Source organism: Vigna unguiculata, chromosome 7 (genome assembly GCF_037176805.1).
Source record: "Vigna unguiculata cultivar grain cowpea cultivar isolate G323 ecotype 2 chromosome 7, ASM3717680v1, whole genome shotgun sequence".
NCBI classification, from domain to species: domain Eukaryota; kingdom Viridiplantae; phylum Streptophyta; class Magnoliopsida; order Fabales; family Fabaceae; genus Vigna; species Vigna unguiculata.
This window is the reverse complement of record NC_140798.1, coordinates 37,833,361-37,850,233: the sequence shown is the minus strand read 5'-3', so window position 1 is coordinate 37,850,233 and position 16,873 is coordinate 37,833,361. Positions and strand designations below refer to the sequence as shown.

At 32.8% G+C, this 16,873-nt stretch overlaps 4 protein-coding genes across 4 annotated transcripts; 2 read left to right on the top strand and 2 right to left on the bottom strand.

Moving 5' to 3' along the window:
- The first annotated feature begins 4,685 nt into the window (after positions 1–4,685).
- LOC114191724 (vacuolar protein sorting-associated protein 60.2) lies at positions 4,686–9,527 on the top strand. The gene is made up of 7 exons (XM_028081083.2): positions 4,686–4,950; positions 5,320–5,471; positions 7,210–7,303; positions 8,221–8,292; positions 8,386–8,497; positions 8,647–8,807; positions 9,290–9,527. Exons 1-7 carry the CDS (start codon positions 4,882–4,884, stop codon positions 9,341–9,343), a joined length of 714 nt encoding a protein of 237 aa, XP_027936884.1. The 5' UTR covers positions 4,686–4,881; the 3' UTR covers positions 9,344–9,527.
- Positions 9,528–9,669: 142 nt separating this feature from the next.
- LOC114192482 (putative RING-H2 finger protein ATL71) lies at positions 9,670–10,749 on the top strand. The gene has a single exon (XM_028082216.2). The coding sequence runs from the start codon at positions 10,196–10,198 to the stop codon at positions 10,685–10,687; it is 492 nt and encodes a 163-aa protein (XP_027938017.1). The 5' UTR covers positions 9,670–10,195; the 3' UTR covers positions 10,688–10,749.
- Positions 10,750–12,736: 1,987 nt separating this feature from the next.
- On the bottom strand, positions 12,737–13,655 carry LOC114191384 (early nodulin-like protein 5). The gene is made up of 2 exons (XM_028080553.2): positions 13,475–13,655; positions 12,737–13,272 (listed from the first exon to the last, which is right to left on the bottom strand). The coding sequence occupies exons 1-2, from the start codon at positions 13,653–13,655 to the stop codon at positions 12,749–12,751; spliced, it is 705 nt and encodes a 234-aa protein (XP_027936354.1). The 3' UTR covers positions 12,737–12,748.
- Positions 13,656–14,357: 702 nt separating this feature from the next.
- On the bottom strand, positions 14,358–15,992 carry LOC114190771 (uncharacterized). The gene has a single exon (XM_028079800.2). The coding sequence runs from the start codon at positions 15,824–15,826 to the stop codon at positions 14,678–14,680; it is 1,149 nt and encodes a 382-aa protein (XP_027935601.1). The 5' UTR covers positions 15,827–15,992; the 3' UTR covers positions 14,358–14,677.
- Positions 15,993–16,873: the final 881 nt, after the last annotated feature.

Here is a 16,873-nt window from a genome sequence, read left to right as displayed (position 1 = left end):
GATGACTAAAGCATTGCAAAGAGAGAAGTTTGAACCCGACCCGACCCGACCCACCATGGTTGATGAGTTAAACGGGTTGGCTCACGAGTTTATTTAATTAAAAAAATACAATTTTTTATTTATTTTTCAGTCAAAACTAAATTATAATTATAATTAATATCTAAATAAACTTTAATACAATCCAAATACAAATCAAAATAAAAAAATACAAATGATTTATGTGTTAGCTAAAAAAACAACCTAACATGACCCAAATGTAAAACGCAACTTAATAAAAAACACTTGTTTGACCCTTTTATCTACGGGTTGGTGAGCCAACCTGGCTCACCACGGGTTCAACCCGGATGAGCCAAGTTCTAGATGAGTCGGGTCAAAAATCAACCCATATTGAAATTTGTAAAAAAATTTCAACCCAACCCGACCCGAACCCGTGGTGAGCCGGATTGGCTCGCGGGTTCCAACCCATTTTGACAGCTCTAGATGGGAAGGGGGGTTATGCCCCCCTCCCCCCAAAATTTTTAAATTTTGTAGATAGAATTTTATTTATTTTATAAAATATAATATTTAATGTTAGTAAATAATAAAATTTAAATTTAAATATAGTAAGAATTATAAATTGTATTGAGATATTTTTCGTGTTCTCTCTGATTATCTTTTAAGTTTATCTTACTATTGCATATCTTTTGTTTTTAAAAAAATAAAATAAAAAAGTTACACACAAATTCATCCTTTCTACTTTTATTTCAGTTCTTTTCCATTTTCTTGTCTATTGATAGTAAAATATTAGTTTGATATTTAGTATTTTGCTCATCTCATGAGTTTTTTGTATATTTGTTTTTGTATGAATATAGAAGGAAAAGTTATGTCCTTCATTCATGGCCACTTCTTAGAGTATATTTTTCTTTTAGTAAGTACGTAGAATATATATTTCTTTTAGTAACTACGTCTCTGAATTTTTTGATGTCTTAATTTTTTGTAAATAGTAATATTGACGAAGAATAAAAAAATAGGTTTATTCTTTAAAGCATAACTAGTGTAAACACATGAGACATTTTTTAAATATGCGTGTTGTTAAGTTAATATATAAAATAAAATTATATTTATTAAAAATAAAGTGAATTATCTAAGAAAAGATGAGAGAATAACGGTTGATAAATAGGAAAAAAGAGAAGAAACAGAAATAGATGATTTTATAAAAAGCTTGTAAAAGTAATGGAAAATTTTCAAAAATTTAATAAATAATTATATTTTAAAGGGTAAAAGTGGAATTTTGAAATGTGGACACAAAGGAGGAAATCCTCTCTATATATTGTTATAGATGATAAGGATCCAATTGTTGAATTTGATGAACGTTTACTTAATATTCAAAAAATTATAGGTGGAAAGTTTCAAGTTAATTGTTTGGAACTCATTTAAGGAAAATGTTCTTAAATATGGTCAAATATGGGAATATGCAATGAGGAGAAGAGATTAAATTAGAAAAGACTCATTTAAAATGAGTTTCATATTAAATACAACTTCAAAACTATAATTTTTCTAAAGAGAAAAACATATAAAGAGAATTTAATATTAAATTATATATACTCTTGTTATATTAGTGACATTGATTAAATATATAAATTTTGAGTATATTATTTTGCTCCCTTCCAAATTTTTTATCAAGATCCGTCAGTAATTGGAATAAAAAATTAACTTCAGAGCTACTTCCTCTTGGCTACACACAAAACTTTGTTGATCACTCTCTCTTTGTGAAGAGACCTGTATTTGTTATTACTGTTTTATTGGTTTATGTCGATGATGTGGTCTCACGGGTAATAGCATTGTTGAACTTAATGTTGTAAAATGTAAAACTTCATCTTCATTCCAGATTTCTTATTAAAGATCTTAACCCTCTTAAATATTTTTTGGGCCTTAAAGTTACTTGTTCTCTTGATGGATTGTTTTTGAAACAAAGGAAATATTGTTTGGACCTCATTTCAAAGGCAAGGATGCTTGGATGTAAACCTGCACCAACGCCATCTGATCATTCTATCAAGCTTCATGCCAACGAGAAAGCTCTTCTACCAGATCCTTCTTTCTTTTGACATTTGATTGGACGATTACTTTACTTGACTAACACGAGGCTTAATATTAGTTTTGTTGTCCAATAAATCAGTCAGTTTGTTTCTTCTTTGTGCGAACCACATATGGAGCAGACTTTACGAATCACTTGGTACTTAAAACATGCTCTTGGCTATGGCCTTTTGTATAAATCTAACACCTCTCTTAAAATTCAGACGTTTTATGATTTTGATTGGACAACATGTGTCACTACTCAACGCTTTGTTTCTGGATATTTTGTTTTCTTAGGCACCTCTTTGGTTGCTTGGAAGTCTAAGCAACAAACCAGTGTTTCACAGTCTTCTTTTGAGGCTGAGTATCGCGCGTTGACATCCTGACATGTGAACTACAATGGATTCAATATCTTCTTCAGGATTTGCATTTTTTTTGTTTCCAGTCCCTACCCTGCCTTTTGTGACAACAATTCTACTATTCATATTGCCAAGAATCCCACTTTTCATGAGAGAACCAAATATATCGAACTTGATTGTTACGTTATTCGACAAAAGCTTGTTGATTGCCTTATCACCTTCTTAATGTTACTTCTACAAGTCAACTTGCTAATATGTTTACTAAGTTATTACATCCTTATGTTTTTCGATTTGTTACCTCTTGAGACTTTATAATCTTCATGCCCATCTTGAGAGGGGGTGATAAATATATTATATATTTTTTGCTTTTATTTATATTGATAGAGATACCATGTATTTGATTTATTATTATTATTATTATTATTATCAAATATTCTGTTTTATTAGATTTTACTTTTTTCTTTATATGATGAGACATATCTATTGAATAAGATTATAATGAATCAGTAAACAAACTCTTTTTTGAATTATTTTCACCAAATATTTTTTGTACGTGTTTTTGTACGCATTATTCCTTTTCATAATTTATACATATTAACAATCAACAAATGTTAGTTATAAATTTTTAATTAAAAGTTAAAAACAATCATGAATGAAAGAAAATAATGTGGTAGTGAGTATAATCTTCGAAAATAAGAAAATAGGCCTGCTTCACTTTTATCTCGTAAGATACATGGTTGAAGTGTAATAGATACTTTTGCTTCCAATTCATTACTCCCTCTACCCTATGTACAAGCATGATAAATACAGGATCAAACACAAAAGTAATTTTGAATTATTATCAATAGATATTTTGTCGGACCAACAAATATTAATGCATATTAATTATCTATAAAATTATTATTGATAATTTAACATTTTTTTTATGATTTGTAGTTATGACTTTCACTTGTTATTATGGTATATTATATAGAAGCAGAAGAAGATGTTACAAGTGAAAGTACTAAGAAATTGAGGAAAATTTATGATATAGTTATTATTTATATGTGTCTGTCTATATAGTGTTTTATATTCCTCTTGATGATATATAACTTTTATTTTGAAAAAACTTTATTTAGAGAATATAAACGTAATTATACGTATATAGTTATTTGTAAAATTGTGAGATATTTGATAAAGTAACTAGTGATAACGTAACTTCAAAATACAAGTATTATAAAATAGTTATATTTCTATTCTATATGTAAACATAAATGAAAATATTTATAACATAAATCAATGTTTTCTTGCATATTTTATTATAGCACTTTATCAGCAAATCATAAAAAAAAAAAAGTCATAAGTAAGAAATTATCTCATTTTTTCATCATTTTGTTATCATGTTTTTAAAACTTTTTATACTTTTTTTCGTTTCCAATATTTTCGTTAACATTCGAGTGTTCTTGTTTCTAAAGTCAGATAAAAAGAAAAAAATATATAATCATTAAAAGAAATACAAATTCAAGACATCAAACTTGCTTAACGTAATTTTATTTTGAAAAACACATATATAATCAATTATGTCGCAAAAATTATTAAAATATGACAAATCGTATTCATATTTATATTATTTTTATTTTTATTATATATATAATCAAATTTATATTTACATTATGTAAAGATATAATTAATTATATAATTAACTCTTTTTATGAATATATATGTTTTATTATAATATAGAATAAACAATTAAAATAATATTACTTAAATAAAAAACAAAATATTAATAATAAATAAAGATATTTAACTTCGTCTAGTTTTTACTTTTCTTTTAATTTAAACAATCTAATTTTTTTATATTTCTTTATTTTCTTCCTTGTCAAAAAAAGTATTGACTATTTTTTAGATAAATTTTTTAAACAATATCATATTACAATTTAAGTATTAGACAAAAAAAAGTGAAGAAGACTTACAACTTGAAAAAAATACTGAAGAATAGACCTAAGTGTTGACCTAAGAAATATCGATCTCACTAAAATCCCTTAGAAGATATTTAGTCCCCTGGGAACATAAAGTATATATTTTCCATACTTCATAAAATTTTATTTTCGAAAATAAGCAAAATTTCATATCTCTACAATTTAATTTTGAGAAATATGAATGGAATGGCCTAAACAGTTTAATTAAATTGTAGTTTAGTATGAATGGGCTCGGGCTTATTTGATTTGGGCCTGTAACGTTCTGTTGCTACCCAAACATGAACTAGCGCAAACGCAATCTCGCTATATATAGTAGGAATATTTCAATGGAAGCTTCTATTGCAGCTCTCAGAAATTGACGAGAAAGTTCCCATCCCGATTCGGTGGTTTATAGCGTTAAGCAAAACCCCAAAATTCAAAGTCTCTTCGTTTACCTTATTCCCTCATTCTGTTCTTTTCCTTCCTCTTCTCTCCCACATTCAATTTCAAAGGCGTAGAGTGAGATCCCAACGATGAAGAGAGTATTCGGTGTCAAGAAGAACAAGGAGCCTCCTCCTTCCATTCAGGATGCTTCCGAAAGGGTTTTTCCTCTCTCCCTCTCAATTTTTCAATTTCGTTTATTTGCAGATCTGTTCACTTTTCGCACCGGAATCCGTGTCTTGAAGCTAAGTTAATGAATGACGTTATGCTGCAAACCCTAAAACGGAACGAATGATACTTTAGATTACAGCTCGTTTTTTAAGTTAGGATTCTATCAATTGAAGTCTTTCGTTTATTTGGATTTTGGATTTTGGATTTTTGTTCTTCGTAATTCTGTTGAGTAAAATCCATGTTTTCTGTTTGTTTCTTAAGTTTTTACTTTGATATTTGTTTTCACATCGATGTTTTTATTCCTTTTGAGTCAGTTGACTTGGTTTCGTAAGTTGCTAATTGTTGTGTACATATTCCAGATTACTAAACGAGGTGACACGGTGGATGATAAGATTAAAAAGCTTGATGCCGAGCTAAGTAGATATAAAGAGCAGATCAAGAAAACTAGACCTGGTCCGGCCCAGGAAGCTGTTAAAGCTAGAGCCATGAGAGTTCTTAAGCAAAAACGAATGTGAGTTTGCACCTTGTTTGTTTATTAGTTTACTTGACTTGTTAAATAATCAAATTGGCTGAGCCGAAATTGTGGATCAAAGATGGGAAATGTTTGAATATGTGAAAATAGCTGAATAATAGGATATCTTTGAGTTAGTTAAAGATCATTGATCTGAAATTTGGTAAAGCTAAACTGCTATTTCCACTAAGTTTTATCAATTGCGTGTCTGGAAAGGGTGGAAAGCTGATATTCTTAGAGATTTGGGAAGTTCGAAAGCGGAACTCGCAAGTGCGGAATGTTCATGTTAAAAGGGGGAAGTTATAGTAGGAAGACAAAAGACTAATAATAGTACATTGGTTAAAGGATAAATGTTACTGAATGTTGATGTTAAACAGGGAAACTTTAAATGGGAAAACAGAAGACACAGCAGGGAAACTTAAATGTTACTGAATGTTGACGTTAAAAGCGGAACTCGCAAGTGCAGAATGTCCATGTTGAAAAGGGGAAGTTAGAGTAGGAAGATAAAAGACTAATAGTAGTACATTGGTCAAAGGATTAAATGTTACTGAATGTTGATAATAGTAGGGGCAATTGTTGAAAGTGCTTAAATGGAAAATGAAAAAGACGTTGACAAGAGTTAATAGGAGTGAAAAAAAAGTTTAAAAATTAAAATACCCCAAATCGTAAAATGGATGAATGTTTCTGAATGTTGACGTTAAAAGGGGAACTTGCAAGTGCAGAATGTCCATGTTGAAAGGGGGAAGTTAGAGTAGGAAGATAAAAGACTAATAGTAGTACATTGGTCAAAGGATTAAATGTTACTGAATGTTGATAATAGTAGGGGCCCTTGTTGAAAGTGCTTAAATGGAAAATGAAAAAGACGTTGACAAGAGTTAATAGGAGTGTAAAAAAAAGGTTTAAAATTAAAATACCCCAAATCGTAAAATGGATGGTTTTCTGAAATAAAATAAAGAAAAAATAATATTAAGACAGGTGCATTCATCGGCTTAGCTGTCAACAAGATTTAACCCAGAACTAGAAATCATGTCTGCTTATGCATGTGACCCGTATGATTCTGCCACAAAATGAAGGTGGACCTGCAGTAGTAGCAAACTTCCCTGTAGCGATGATTTGTATTGTGCGTGTTTCAAATCTGTGACCTCTCGCTTCTAGTTTCTGCTTAGTATGATCTATACAAATTATATTTGCATTAAAAGTAAAGTTTTATGTCAAGAAAAAAAAATGTGCTTACAAATTGGCACAATATTAACGTTGAATTGGCTTGACTCACCAAAGATGACTGATGTTTGAGGTTATCTTTCATTGCCAATTCTTGCTTGATTATCCTTTACAGTCACTAAACATTTCAAGATAGAAAGTTATGGTATTTCGTTTCATCACGTTATGTCATACAATCATTGCAGGTTATTTTGCTATGCTTACTGTGGGTCGTGTCACTTTGATAGTTATGTACTAACTGTGGAATGTTGGATTTCCTTATCATGTTGTAGAAGTCTTGTTTTCCTTGTATACATATTAATGATGGTAATAGTTGTTGCTTAACTCAAAGGGCTATCTGTAACCTGGACTAAGGATGACTAGAAGAAGTACTTGGCATCTTTATTCTCAACGTGTCCTAAGTTGGACTTAAGCAAATGAAATGATTTATAATTGTTCATTTTATTTGTATAACAATACCCGTGAATGAGTATTATGTAGCTGTATTCATATAGCAGTGTTCTATGCCTTTGGTCAGGTATGAAGGGCAGCGTGACATGCTTTACAATCAGACGTTCAATCTCGATCAAGTTCAATTTGCTTCCGAGGGCATTAAAGACGCCCAACAAACTGTACGTGTTAAAGCACTCATAGTTATCTTTGTGATCCTTATATGGAACTCTTTATCCCATATCCATCTGCGTATATGATATTTCTTTGTTCTGTGCAATAATATGTGAATGGTTTAATTTATGATAGAAGACGTATAACTTTAACAAAATTCTATAAATTAAATCAAATAAATTTATGAAAGCTTCTTGTTTCCCTCTTTGAAAGCCAATGCTATGATTGGTTGCATTGTTGCACCTTTGCCAAGGTTATTAGGTGCCGAGGCTTATTATCAGTATTCTAACTGTATGGGGAAGCTTATAATTTACCACGAGGGTGAACTCTGGAAGAGGGACTACTACCTTGTGACCTATACTGGTCACATGTTTTTATGCAGGAAAACATTCTTTGTAGTAGTTAGTTAACACTGTTTTTATTTGAACTTCTGTAGTCCCTACAAAAATGGTAGCCTTGTGCAATACTGGGCCTGCTTTTGTTGTATTATTTATCGCATCTTAACATTTAAATTCAAATCAGCTAGATGTTTGTCACCATCTGTAAATATTTAGAAGTTTGACAATGCCAATTGTATCCTATATAAAGTGTCGTTCGTTGGGGTACCCATATTCACTATAAAACATTCATTTGTCTTGGTAGCGCTTTAAGGGGCATGGTTCGAGGCGGAGCTTTGTCTGTACCCTGTTTGGAACCTGCTGCCTACCTCATGAGAGGTAGGTCATGAGGTAGGGGATGAATCGTCTGTCATTTGGGAGGGGTCTCTTCATAGAGATGTTTTACATTATGCCTTGTACTTTTGTTGTCACAAACTCTACTATATTTTGGTTTTCTAAAGTCAGATGACCTCAATTTTCTTATGCTGATATAGAATTTAGATTCAATTGGTTACGCTTTTTTCTTTTCTACCCCATCCTTTTTCCAGATGTCAGCTTTGAAGTCTGCTAACAAGGAGCTGAAGGGAATGATGAAAACTGTGAAGATCCAAGATATTGATGTTTGTATTCTCTTTACTTTTCTCTTATATCTTCTTCTATCTGGTAAATATTGAAAATTTTGGGGTTTAACTGTTGATCCATGCAATGTATAGAACTTGCAAGATGAGATGATGGACCTCATGGATGTAAGTAATGAGATCCAAGAGACTTTGGGTAGAAGCTATAACGTGCCTGATGACATTGACGAGGATGAACTTATGGGTGGTAAGTGAAGAATTTGGTTAAGCCTGAGATAGTTGTTGCACTTCATCAAATTTTCAGGGGAACAAACCCCCTCTCCCCAATTTTATTTTCTTCTATCATGAAGCGGCCTCAATGATCTGTTTATTTATTTTTTCTTTTCGGTGAAACAGAACTAGATGCATTGGAATTAGATATGGGAAATGAGACTGAAGCTGATGGGGTCCCATCTTACCTCCAACCTGATAAAGAACCTGATTTGGAGGCAGAGCTTAACTTACCTCCTGCTCCAACAGGACAAACGGCAGTGCCACCTGGCAGATCCAATGCCCAGGTATAACATTTTGCCCCTTATGTACAATTCTTATAAGACTTAATTTTTTAATTCACACACAAATTTTAAATGTTTATTATTAAGGTTAAAATAGGTAAGTAACATAAAGATTAATTAACTTACCTTTCTTTTTGTACCAAGTAATTTGGGTTAATGTTGGTGCTGACAGGAAGGAGTACTGTATAGCATGGTAAATTTAGAGATGTTAGGTCGCATTCTTATGTATGATATGATGATATAACTTTCCGAAGGATGTGCCTCACTCACTGCTTAGTTTTCGTGTGTTAATCATTATTTGTGTCAAACTTTGTGTAGCTTAGGCATATCACAAGATCTATTGGTCTGGTTAACTGATTACTGATAAGTGATTGTTGACACTGTTCAATACAAGAATCTGAACTGAATAAGTTACTCCATTTACTGCCATTTTTGTTTTAAATGATAGCATACCTGACCCTGATTGATGACTTTGACCTTGACAGACTGAGGACGAACTGGGTTTACCTGCTGTCCCTCGGGCATCCATACGTGGTTAAAGATTCATTTTTTTTTTTCTATCATAGTGCAGTCACGAGCAAGCCCTTGTAAAGATGTTGCCATTTTATACTTTTATCTTTCATTTTTCCTTGTAATAACCATGTGGAATCGTCCTTGTTATTTGTATGAAACTCATCATTGGAAAAGGAAATACTTGATTTATATACACCTTCCTTATCCAAACTGTACTGTCTCCAGTAAGATGATTTTAATAGTCTATTTATAATTATAACAATATTAAAGTTTATTGATCTTGTGCAAAATCTTTCGCATGCACATGGGTGTTTTTTTAGTGTGTTATCGAACTTAAATATTATTGTAATTGTAGAGTAACAAAGTAATCCTTGAGAACTAATGCACAATCAAAATACTGCCGAAATTAAAAAGCCAATTTTGAATATTTCTTGTTTTAACCCGCAATCACGTACACGCAATGCTGGTATTTGTATACACACATTTATGGTCAACTTGCAGAAGTTGTTAATTAATTTATGTCTTCTAGTATCGAATTTTGGCCGCTACAATGGATTTACTATTCCGTTTTTCCTCAGTCGATAACAATTCAAAACTAATTGACTAGGAAGTTATTACATTCACAAACACACACACACGGAGACAGTATTTAGCTTTGCACGAAGTCACTGTCATGCTACAGAACTCGGAAACTTCTCGCCAAACGAGAAGCCAACTAGCTAACGAACATGAAATATGAAAAGGATGTAGAAAGGTTGACCCCCAAAATTACGATGAAGCCTACCTCATAAAATTTTGTTAAACCTCGTCAATCACCAAATAAAGGAGCATAACAAGCAATTCCATCATACAAATCTGATTCCTATTTTGAGTCGAAGATGAACAACAGCACATCCACTAAAGACTATGGTTTTAACTCAGATGGGTTCGCATATGGAGTAGCTTTTGTAATTGGGTCGGTGGTCTTACTTCTGACGGTGACTTTTGCATGTGTGCGCCTTCGCATGGCTCGAGGTCCCAACATGCTAAATATTTTGGGTGGAATTCCAGCATCTCATCCCGCAACAGATGAAGACTCAGCTGAACAAGGGGTTGGCCTTAGACTCGATGACATTGACACAAGCTTTGAAAGGTATCCGAAACTCGTATACTCGGAAGTAGAGAAGAGTTCAAGTTCAAGCAACATCCCTTCTTGTAGCTGCTCCATCTGCTTAGGTGACTACAAAGAGGGTGACATGTTGAGGCTACTTCCTCGCTGTGACCATATTTTTCACCTTGCTTGCGTTGATCCATGGCTTAGGTTGCATTCAACATGTCCCATATGTAGAAAATCATCTCTTCAACCTTCACTTCTTCCTCCCTCCACTTGATATTCCACTCTTGTATTCTATTCATCATCAACTCTCCATTATATACTATCAATTATTTCTCATCCACTTCTGCTCAATTCCTCATACCTACTTTCCTCTACATTGAAAAATGATAATCATCATAACTTATTTCTTTTATTTTATTGCCTTTTTTTTTCAAATTATGTTACCATCTCAAATTATTCCATATTTTCGCCATATTTAAAATAATTTAACAACGTCCATTTGCCTCTTTTTAAATAAGTAGTTTGGTAGACATGCAGTACAAACGTTTTTTTATCATATCGGTTAATAAATTATCTTTCCTTTAAATGAGATAATCAAACTCAAGTTTAAATTTATCAGGGTACTTTTAAATATTAAAGATTTATAAAAAAAAAATCATATAATTCATGAGTACATATTACAAAAACTATTTAATTAAAACTATTGCCATTTTATTTTACCAAAAGCCTCATACTGGATAAGTATGGAAGTGAAGAATAATTTATAAACATTATCCTTTAATTTATTTAACTTGAACAGAATCTATAGAATTCAGAAAAAAGAAAATGAATGATATCTCATAAATTACACATAGTTGACTCGTGAGTCGAACACGTACATTTTACAAATGGCCAAGAAAAATAAAACGAAGATTACTATTTCCTTTTCCCACCATGATTGCTCTTCTAACTCATTCACAATAAACAAATAAAAATCCAAAATTTGACAAAGAATGGTATTGACTATGAATTAGATCGATGTCACAATCGATCATAGGAAGCATCGAAGATAGTTTTGAACTATGAATAAACGGTACGCAGCTGCTACAAACTACATATCTGATAACTTTGGTACATGCCAAAAGAGACTTCACATAAAAACATGATAAAATTAAAAGCTAACGTTCGAGGTCATTCCCTAGCAGGAATTCCAAAACCATGCATAAATAGATTAATGCATCCATTTTCCAATATCTGTGATGAACATATATGATGAATAGTTCAGAGGAGTCTGTGTTATTGCTAGTGAGCTTTATTATTCTGACTCTTATCGTCACACTTGCGGCTTATTTGTGTTCTACGGATATTCCACGCACTGCTCCTTCTGTTCCTGCTGCTGTGACACACTCCAACCACACCACAATCACCGTGGAGGCACCTGAGCCATGCATAGATCAGAGTGTCTGCAACTTTCCGAGTCTCCAATTTTCCAAAGCCAAATTGTGTGGTAGCACTAGTAGTAGCTCTTCAAGCTGTTCCATATGCTTGATGGATTACAAAGACCGTGATTCACTCAGAGTGCTGCCTGCCTGTGGTCACTTCTTCCATGTCAAGTGTGTTGATCCTTGGTTGAGAATCAACATGACATGTCCAGTTTGTAGGACCACAATAGCCCTATCAGATGTAAGCAAAACTTTGTAGTGTTTCATATTTTTATTGACCCTTTATAGGGTGCTTCAATGTTGAGTATTGATTTTAATTGAAGGGAAAGAAAACTAGAACATTTTTCATGGAAATTGGAAGGAGGGTTTCTTTATTTGACTTGAAATGATGTAATGTTTTAAGATAATGGTTGTGATTTGCCAGAAATGTCAATGCCTGTCCATAGTGTTGGTTATCTCAGGCAAGCTTGCAATGGAAAATGTTAGATATCTTATCTTTTATCTTTTGTTTATCAGTTATTATTTCTTTTCTATCAGTATTTTTATTTTGGGCTTAGTCTATAGTTTTATGATTATAATACATTACATAAGGGACATTAATCATATACCTAATCTTTAATATATTCAATATGGTATACCTAGTCCTTACTATATTCAATATGGTATCAGAATCATGAGATAGAGTCATGTTTGTTAAGGTACATATCTGAGACAAAGAAGCTAGCTATGCTTCCAATGAAGGAATCCAAACTCAAGATATTAAAAAGCAAGCAAGAAAATTAAAATATCCTCTTACAACACTACAATACGATGAGAATCTAAAGTGAAAAGCAAACCACTAGAAAATCAATCTAATTAGTGTAAAATCACGTACTCTGCATGCATGTTCCACCCCCCCCCTATACACTACTGCATCACCCAAAAGCCAAAGAAACACCAATAATAGATAAAACTTGCCCCAGAGACAGAGTGAAACTTCTCCCACTGGCCAAGGTCATTGCATTATTCACATGACCTTGTGTGGAAGATGGCACAGGAGAGTTCCCAGCATTGCCTCCTGAAGTGTTTCCAGCAGGAGGTGGAGGGCTAGTCATGCCACTAGATCCATGAGGTTGAGGAGCAGACCCATTTGGTGATAGTTGTGGAGGAGAGATTATGATTGGCACTTGAGAGGGTGAAGGTGAAGGTGAAGGTGATGGTGATGGTGATGGTGATGGGGGTTTTGGTGAAGAACCTTCATGAACAGAAATCACCACCTTCTGGCCTAGACAACAGTAGTTTGAGATGCTGCATGTGAAGAACAACACACCTTTTTCCTTCAGTGGAAGAATTACTGGGCTACTATTGAATATCCTTAGAGGCTCAAGTGATGTGCAATGCTCGTACTCTTGTTGTGATACCTGAATTAGGTTGTAGAATTTGTCATCGAACTGGAATTCTGTGTTAACATTTCAAAAGCCATCAGAACTGCCATGTTAATATATAAAGATTCAAAAGGGTAGTGATATTTTATAGCCATGAGAAATAAATTATAGATCTTATGGAAGGAAGGAATTGAACTTTCCAATTATGTTTCTATCTAGCAGAGATATTTCAAAACAATCCTTTAAGTATAAGAGCATTTCTTATTGGGATTTTACCAATAGAATCGCCTACTGTTATGAAATGGGAATGTGTCCAATTATTGTAGTATGTTGGATATGGTGGAATAATCCAGCCTGCAGAATCCCCCACTGTGAATTTTGTTGCAGAACAGTGACAAAAGAAACCTAGAAACAATGCTGAGAATGAGAGAAAAAAGGGGGTTTGAAGATGCATCATGTTAAGGTTTTGAACAAAGTGTGAAAATTGAGGAGAGGAGAAAGAAAAGAAGAGATGATTAAAAATGTTTGGCATGCAGATTAAACCATTCACGGGAATATTAATATATATATTGATGATTTTACGTTACTGATAGGAAATTTGACTAAACTGCATTGGTTGAATTAATGTCTTTTAATATTTCAAAACGAACTATGAATTTACTGTTGTGATTACTCCACAGCAAAAGATGAAACCTATCGAAGACATAATGAACCAGGTAACGAGTGTTGAAACTTTCTGTTACAGTTTTTAATATCATAACTGGGATTCAACATTTTCAATGCCTAATTAAGAAAAATCAAAGGTCCTCCGCAGCATTGTTATGTTTTTTCTAAGATCTTACGCTGCTAATCAATGATGATATTATGGTAGTTTTTTTGAACACTGATTCAGTGTCTGATCAGCACAATAGAAAGACAAGATAATGAAATAAAACTGAGCAAATTAAATTAACACTAATGCAATTCTTGAGACTATTGGACACGGTATCATACGTTTACAGTAACTCTTCAATGTATTTCAAACAATTAAGAGCATGTTATATTATCAGAGAAACACAAAAGTACTTTTACAAACATATTTCAACTTTTATCCAAGCATCAACAAACACAATGAAATACTCTAAGACAACATGATAAGAAACAGAAGAGAAGGAAGTGATAATTCAATGGCTTCTGATTCAAGCGGTAGAATCCTTTTATTAAGGTATAAAACTAAATACATCAAAAAGGCACACTGAATCTGAAATTCTAAGGACTTTAAGATTGGTCCAAGAACCAGCACAAACAGGCCATGCCAAGTGCCTATCACCAGTGAAAAAATTGAAAGAATGATAAGTAACAAAAAGAAAGAAAAAACAATGCAGTTCCACAAATTTACGTACAAAAACTCTGTTACAATAGATAGAACACACCGAGTATAGAACTTTATCACAATAGGTAGAAAACAGAAGTGTTAATAACTGACATAGTTTTCCTCTGCTAGCAGCAATGAGGGCACAAAATCAACCCGTTCTCATTACACTGAGAACACTGATTGTTCTCTCCATTTTCTTCCATGACCTTGTGGCTACCATTACACTTGAAGCACAGCACAAACCTTATCCCTCCACACGCTTCACAAGGGCCATTGGAGTAATCCATCGGAACCCCTTCTAAGATTTTCTTCAACTTTCCTTGCTCATGCAAACTAAGAACTTCTTCTGCCCCACCAATGTACCTTCCCTTCACAAAAAGCCTTGGAGGCACTAATTTCCCATCCAAACTGCACCACAACTCATCCCTGAACTCCTTGTGCATTGATATGTCTCTCTCAAAATACAAAACCTTAAAACTCTGAAGTAAAAAGCGAACTTTGTTGCAGTCTTCGAATGTCTTCCGGATTCCCCTAAGCGTTGTGGTGTAGAAAATCACAGTGCCATCTCCCCCTGGTGGACACTTCTCTTCAAAGAGCATCAAAGGGTTAGGGTCAGCGTCAAGATCGTCATCTTCCACTTTCTGTGAAGATTCTTCTTCAACTCGGAGTTTTCTCTGCTCTTCCGCCATTCTAGCATGTTCCTTCACGGCTTGCTCGAACGCCGCCAGCAGATTCGGATCAAATAGGCTGCCAGAGTTCAAGTCTGGTCTCCGGAATGATGGAATGTCGGAATCTAACAAAGGGGTTTTGGTTTTGGTTTTCCTGTTGCTGTTACTATCAACTATTGCCGGTGAAGACTTTTTTTCCTCCAAAACCCCTCTCTGTTTTGACTCTGTTTTTGCTCTGTTCCCACTCTGCAAAACACCCTTGTTGTGTTGTTGGGGTTTCACCGGACACGGACCTATGTTCTCTTTGTTGTCACTGTAATCTTCCAAATCCATTTCTTCTTCTTCTTCAAGGTCTTTCATCAGCTCTGCCACGTCTATGACCTCAGGTTCTTCCTGCATTTTCACTTCCTCGCTGCTCCGAACAGTTTTGTCGGGTTTGTTTTCCCGGAAAACGAATGGGGCATGCAGGTTGAAACTCGGAATCTTTGGAAGGAAATCGACGTACCCATCTGAGGCCTTCAGTTGGAGAATTCGATCTTGCTTGAGATACCCGATTGGCTTTATCGATTTGAGCTTCTTCAGAAACTTTCCTTTCACACCCTTCATTCTTCGTGTGAGGTTTTGCAACGGAATTATTATCTGTAACCAGAGAAAATTGGAATGGATGTGGTTGTTTGAATTGGATTAAAGAATAATGATGTGTGGAAACAGAGATTGTGAGTGGATGATGATTTTCTTCTTCTTGGATTCCTGAAACAGAGTAAGAAAGAGAGTGATGTGACTGAGTTCCAACGGCTATAATTTTTGTTCAATCATTTTAAAATGTCTTTCCAGCCAATGCATGACATGTATTCCAAATATGCAATACTTTTTTTAATAAAATACTTAAAAATTAATGTAAAAAATAAATTTTTGTTGTTACCTTTTAAAAATTCCTTTATGATTTTATTTTTAATATTATAATAATAAGTTTTTTACTGTTTTGTGTCCAAGTGGTTCAAAAAATGTTAATAATTATAATAATTTTGACATATTTTTTGTTGATAACGTCCATTGTTTGTGAGGGACCCAGCTTTAGAAGAGTGTATGCATAATTTCTTTCTCACCTTTTTAGGTTTTATTTTATGTTTCTTTTCATAACAACTGTTAAATTTGGCTCTCCTAATGCAGTCTATAATTATTTAATTTTGGTGAAATAATTATGCCAGTTCAGATTTCTAAATCACTGACGTTGCAATGTCAGTGGATTAAGGATGGCATAAAATGTACTACTATAATATTTTTTTAATGTATATATTTTCTTTTACTTTTCATTATGATAATAAAAAAATAATATAATAACAATTACTATTATTATAATTATGAAATTAAATATAAATCATTTTTATAGTTTTATTATAAATATTTTTATTTATTTAATTAAAGATTGTTAACTTTAAAATAATGGTTAAGTTAAAAAAACTTAAATTTATATATATATATATATATATATATATATATATATATATATGTTTTAATTCAAATTTTAAAAATTTTAATTTGACGTAATTCTAACAAAATAAATTTATTTATATTAATATTTTAATTTGTAATTTTATTTTATTTTATCTTAATTAATATTTTAAATATTTTTTTAAATAATTTAATTTAAAA

Bases quoted from the DNA above. Each gene is read 5' to 3' on its own strand.
- LOC114190771 (XM_028079800.2), bottom strand. From the start codon at position 15,826: ATGAAGGGTGTGAAAGGAAAGTTTCTGAAGAAGCTCAAATCGATAAAG.
- LOC114191384 (XM_028080553.2), bottom strand. From the start codon at position 13,655: ATGATGCATCTTCAAACCCCCTTTTTTCTCTCATTCTCAGCATTGTTT. The intron at 13,273-13,474 runs GTAAAATCCCAA...ATGTTAACACAG, and splicing joins AACAGTAGGCGATTCTATTG to AATTCCAGTTCGATGACAAA.
- LOC114192482 (XM_028082216.2), top strand. From the start codon at position 10,196: ATGAACAACAGCACATCCACTAAAGACTATGGTTTTAACTCAGATGGG.
- LOC114191724 (XM_028081083.2), top strand. From the start codon at position 4,882: ATGAAGAGAGTATTCGGTGTCAAGAAGAACAAGGAGCCTCCTCCTTCC. The intron at 8,293-8,385 runs GTTTGTATTCTC...TGCAATGTATAG, and splicing joins TGAAGATCCAAGATATTGAT to AACTTGCAAGATGAGATGAT. The intron at 8,808-9,289 runs GTATAACATTTT...TGACCTTGACAG, and splicing joins CTGGCAGATCCAATGCCCAG to ACTGAGGACGAACTGGGTTT.